Source organism: Plenodomus lingam (assembly GCF_022343315.1).
Source record: "Plenodomus lingam strain CAN1 chromosome Unknown contig_14, whole genome shotgun sequence".
Classification (NCBI taxonomy): domain Eukaryota; kingdom Fungi; phylum Ascomycota; class Dothideomycetes; order Pleosporales; family Leptosphaeriaceae; genus Plenodomus; species Plenodomus lingam.
Window position 1 is genome coordinate 2,605,832 of NW_027093932.1, and position 6,003 is coordinate 2,611,834.

The 6,003-nt window shown below is 44.9% G+C and overlaps 1 protein-coding gene across 1 annotated transcript; it reads right to left on the minus strand.

The window, feature by feature from the left end:
• Positions 1-625: 625 nt before the first annotated feature.
• On the minus strand, positions 626-3,229 carry IAQ61_002910 (uncharacterized protein; the record flags this gene model as incomplete). The annotated part of the gene is made up of 7 exons (XM_066095751.1): positions 626-983; positions 1,108-1,665; positions 1,732-2,074; positions 2,131-2,268; positions 2,320-2,504; positions 2,552-3,050; positions 3,118-3,229. 7 exons carry the CDS (start codon positions 3,227-3,229, stop codon positions 626-628), a joined length of 2,193 nt encoding a protein of 730 aa, XP_065954587.1.
• Positions 3,230-6,003: the final 2,774 nt, after the last annotated feature.

Genomic DNA, 6,003 nt, shown 5'->3' on the forward strand with positions numbered 1-6,003 from the left:
CGTTGAAATCAGACAGTTGCACTTCGACGTAATAATCGGCTGAGCTAAGATCAAGTGGTGGGAAGCAGGTATGAACTATTGTTACCGTACAACCTCACGAGCAGCCGTTATGCCAGAGGTGGGGGCGAATGGGGCTGAATCTAGGGGACGGCTATAATTTAGCCCGTGCATGGGGGTGTCAATGCAGGATTTTGGCTTCACATCTCCAGAACTACACCATCGTGCTCTATCTACTATTTTCTATATATGGGGTATCACTGTATGGTAGTAATACTATGTTTGCACTAGTTACTTTACTCTGTTACATGCTGTAGTAGGGCTGTAGCTGCTGTCGTAGCCCAAGCAAGTAACAGGGGATTGGTAGTGAATAAAGGACTCCCTAATTTGAACACGCAGTGCTAATAAGCAAGACGGGGCTTGTATTAGCCCATCTTTAATGCAACTGTTGCTCGTGGGTTTTTACGGTACGCAAGCTAATGAGTCCCGAGAGGCGAGATTAGGCTTAGCAGCAACCAAACATCGTTAGAGTTGTTAGCGAAGACAATGGGTACATACCTTCAGCTTCCTACATCATAACCTTGCTTCCAACATCAGGTGATTATATCTTTGCATGCTGGTAGCGTCGCTACAGTTGACATGTCTCCCCAGCTGTATCCTCAGATATCACGTGATTGGTTAATGTTTGGCATTGCTTCGATCCTGTCATGAACTCGTAGAAGGTAGATCCGAGAGCAAAGATCTCGCTCTCTTCTGCAACAACGTCATGGTCAGGGAACTCGTGGCTCGTCTCATAGCAAACGAGAGCAGATTCCTTGTCAGTTTTATAGCCACTAAAGTCGTCAAGTTTCGTATTAAGTTTTTCATCAGGAAACACATTGTTCCAAAAGACATCTCCATGCTTTACATGTCTAGCATGAACGAAGGTCATTGAATTCGCAGATTTGGCGTATCCAGTGAAGTCGCAGGTAAAGAGGAACTCTGCGCTTTGACTATGTTTCCTGATGTTCTGAAGGCACATACTATTGATGAGTTTTTCAAAGTAGAGCTAAGCTACTAGAACAACTGAAGATCGCTTGAAATTCAGTGTCCAATATCTGATCTACTCACCAAGTACTAGTATAGGCAATCTTGAACGTCCAGATGTACTTGTCAGAGGCGATAATATCATCGCTCAATTCCAACTTCAATGTTCCAGTCCCATTCCAGGTTGCTGGAATCGAGGTTCCATTCATACTTCCACCAACAATAGTCACTGTATCACCAGGCAAGTATGGCACTGGGTCTGTGATTGAAAGAGACGACGGCGGCGCCCCCTTGTGATGGATATAGAAAGCATCGGACTTGGTGGTATACCGGAACGGATCTAGTCCAGGCTTCACAGACCAGTACTTGGTTGCAAAGATACTTTCTCCATGGGCTTTGATCCATTCACCGGCATCACGAAGATTGGTCTGCATGATTGCTGGGATGGAACCATCCGCTTTGGGGCCAATATCGAGGAGGAAGTTCCCGTTCTTACTGACGGCATCAATCAGTGATTCCACGATATCCTTTCCGGTCATGTATGCAGAGTCGGGCGTCTGGGCATTGTAGCCGTAGGAAAAGGTGTCCATGCCACGACTGGTCTCCCATTTGGCACGCACAGTATCGCCGTTGGTGAAGTACCTATTTTCCTGTATGTTAGTTCATTGAAACTATCAAACGACCTCCAGAATTTCGTTTCACACTTACTCGGGAGTATTAAAGTCTCCAGGTAGGCCACATCGGTTGTTGAATGTAACTTGTCGGCCCTGATCGCGGGCCCAGTTGAGCCACTCCGCTGCGAAGATTGTCATGTTGTTTGCGCCTCCGATATCGCACCATAGGAGTTCTGTCTCGTACTCATACGCAAGGACGCGCATTTGTGGCAGTTGCAGGTCTTTCACATAGTCGTTAATCTCAACATGACCTGTGTAGGGAATTTCTTGGCCGGTATAAGGATTCTTGGGTGGACCACCAGGGAATCCACCTCCCCACTCAATAGCGTAAGGGGCGTAGGTAGGGTTGAACCACTCGGGCATACTGAAGTACGTTCCTGGTTTCATTAGCATCAAACATGACCCTCGAGTGTAATCAGTAGCCATTGCTTACCTCGTCTCATTTCAGGATGATGCTGCTTGGCGGCGTCAAAGAGCTCAGCAATAAAGTCTCGTTTTGGCCCATAATGGACAGATGATCTCCTACTGATTTCAGTAGGGAAGTTGAATAAAGCGAAACCATCGTGGTGCTCTTAATTTCAAGTTAGTGTCTTGATCGGAAGCAATCAGGAAACATGCTTACTTGTCACTGGTACCATGTATTGAGCGCCAGCATCTGCAATCAGATCAACCCATTCTCTTGCATCAAAAGCTGAGGCTGTGAAATTTGCGATAAAGTCATCATAAGCAAAGTTCTCGCCATAAGTATCGCGGTGGTGCTGGTAAGTCTGTGTCTTGTAATTGGGATCCTGCATACGGTACCAGTACCTAGTAAACGTTTAGTCAAAGCAAGCGGCAAAGATGATGGTACTAACCACTCCGCATAATCCTGGTTGGGAGGCTGTCCTCCGTAAGCCGGCGCAGAGTATATACCCCAGTGGATGAAGATGCCGTACTTGACATCATTGAACCAATCAGGGTTCCAGTGACGATTGATACTGTCGGCTGACTGGGTATAGTTTCCAATACCACACATTCCTGTGACTGGGCTATTGACTGTGATGGGTGTCCCGTATTTTGCACCGTACGTGGCGGTCACGGTTCCAGAGCATTGAGTTCCAGCGGCAACGTTTGCTTTATTACGAATGCCGACCTGCACAATAGCAGCTTGATTTGAAATGAGCCTTGTCAATGTCGCAGGTACCACAACTTCGAATGAATCCGAGGTGGCCGTCACTTCGAGCGTGTCGGCCAATGTGAGCGCATTGGTACCTGTATTCTCGACTGTCATCTCCAAGACCTGTACGTAGTCACTCTTTTCGAGCCATTTGGAGGTAAGGACTGGCCCGCTTATTCTCAGTGCAGGTGGAAAGCCTATAACAAAAATCAGTAATGGGGTCTTGCATGGGGAGGCTTCGCTGAGCCGAAGGGAGTCACTTACCATTGGATCGGGTTGACAGCAAGCTGTTAGAAGAAGAAGCTCTTAACGCTGCAATTGTCGGGTTAATAGAAGCAGCAAGAAAGCCGACAAGGACGCCTCGGTTTCCACGCATGATTTATGGAATGTGATGCAAATATCTTAACAAATGATGTGTCTTTCCATTGACTACGGACGACTGTTACGATGAAACGTATGGAAGACCGATCTGGTAATGCCAGGCGACCGAAACGCTCAGAACCTGTGATGTCGGTGGCGCACTAAGATGATACGGGGTAACGATATATAAACTGTTCGACAGTATTCTTCATCGTGTCCTCTGCTACTAAGTACGGTGAAAAGACCGACCGAATGCGGGGAACCGAGGTACAGTACACACGAGCTCGTATTTGTTCCCTGGTACATTGTAGCATGTATGTGATGCGAGCGCGCCTCAAATCCTGAGTTAGGTATAGCCGAAATAGAACAAACAGTAGGACCTCCTTCGTATGGCGTAGTGGTGTTAATATCGCCCCTCTACGTTGCAGGACTGACCGACAAGGTGGGCATACCAGCCCTGCATCGTGAAAAGTTTAATATCCTAAGAATATTCTAGTATTTATTCTACTAGTACTTTCAGCTATCTATCTAAGGTTTCTGAGTACTAGTATAGTATAATATAGCGTGCAATCGCACATAGCATTCGTGATTCATAGTAGGATATAAATACCATCTATGTGGCACTCTTAGTAGGATAGCGAGCCATCTCTCCTTCACTTTACTTCTGCCCCTTTACTCCCGCTCCTCCCTGGCATCCCCACTCGCAGCAATGGAAGCCTAGAAGTCAGGACAGAAATAACGCCTTGCATTGGCTCATAGTGGTGACGTAACCAGGAGACTTCTCTGAATATTGCACTGGTGGGTAATTGTTAGGGATTGAGGAGTCGGCCTTTAAACTCAACATTACTACTACCATCAACAGTCAGAGGCCTTTCGATCAATATTTGATCGCAAAAAACACCTTGGCATAAGCAGCGCAGATTGGAATGGAGTAGGACCGAACTTTTAAGTTTTGGATTAGGGACGGCAGGATGCCAATGGATCAGATCTCAGAATAAGGGCTGGGAAATAAATGATAGCATTACGCATTGAGGTTCTGGGTCATTGAGGTACTGCCAAGTTATTGCATGATGAAGTGAGCATATGTCGATGAGCAGGTAGTAGCGCAATAACTTTGCTATCAATGAGCGTGCTGCGTAGTAGCTTACCACTCAGTACAATCTGCTTTATTGTGTAAAGCAACCCACCACTCTATCTCCTACATTCCTATAATACAATGCCTACTATTTTAAACTACTAAATTTTTTAGAAACACCTAAAATAAGAGTAAATATATAGATAAGTATATTCTCTAGGTTAACCTTATATTTGAAACACCTGCCCAGACAGCCAGGCTAGCCCTACCCTTCTACTCCAAACAATTCAGGACTACAGTGTTAAGCAGGAAGAGGCTAGAGCCCGAAGATGTTTGCGCGTACCTACGTTAGCTAGCGCCAGGGTTTGTGAGAACTCCAGCTGAAGATGCGGATTATTACAATACAGCTTTTCGCTAAAACATTGAACACAAATCCCGACAGCCGCTCCTTAATCTCAAGAGCTAACTCTTTCCGTCCAAGTCTCTGTAGTCTCCTCCCAAACTCCCGCATCGTATCCGCTTCAGACCGTTGCGCCTGGGTGTGGGTATGTAAACGGTGAATCGTCGTACTTGGCCTAAACCAAGACAAAGAAATTCAAGACCAAGAAGTGGGCGATTGATCGCTTGATTCTTGTCAACGTCTGTGTCAACGTCTGTAAACCCCTCGGGGTTAAGCCGACGGTGGCTTTTTATTGGTGGGATGCAGGGTTGAATTGTTGCTATTGGGGGCAGTTGGGGATGAGCACAATTCGTCGTCATACATGCCTTTTGCTTACCCCGACGTGAGGGTGCCAGAGAAGACGTAAGCGTAGGACGACGGCATCCTGTCTCGAATAAAAAGCGTCCTGTCAGCTTCAACGATTGCAAGGTGTGAAACAAGTTTCGCGGCTAAGTATAGAAGTGATTGTTTAAGAAGACTGTTCGGCTTTTTCGCTTACCGGTAATCTGAAGATGTGAAATCATCGCCTAGGCACATGTGAGAGATGCATATAACACATCTTCTCTAGCGCCATCCGAAAAATGAGATACACTACAGTACAAAACCGGTTTACAGTAGCCATATTTATCTAAAGTAGACCAAGAAGTGGTTTAGGTAGAAGAAGTAAACCTAAATAGGGTTTATTATACCATGTATTCTACAAAAGTAAACTACTTTTATTTCTACTTCTATTAATCTACTAGTATTAGTAATAACTAGTTTCCTACTAACTATTTAAGTATTGTACCCCTCCTTTCTTTAATCTTCTTCACCACCTCTATCACCACCTCTACCATCACCTCTACCATCACCTCTACCACCACCTCTACCACCACCTCTACCACCACCTCTATCACCACCTCTACCACCACCTCTACCACCACCTCTATCACCACCTCTACCACCTCCACCACCTCCACCACCTCTACTACCTCTACCACCACCTCTATTATCACCACCTCCTATTAGTAAAAATATTATGACTTATTATTATGTCACTACAGTAAAAAATTGTTTACTGTAGAATGGTACGCTAGGGGTTTACTATATAGGTGTAAACTGACCTTATGTATACCTGTAAATAGGTTTAAAGTAGTGGTTTACTTTTTTATAGTATAAACATAGTGTGGTTTACTATAGACCTATTAGTAGAGTAAATAAAGTAGTTTATAATAGACCTATTAGTAGAGTATATAAAGTAGTTTATAAAAGATAAAATATAAGTGTTAGGTATAGT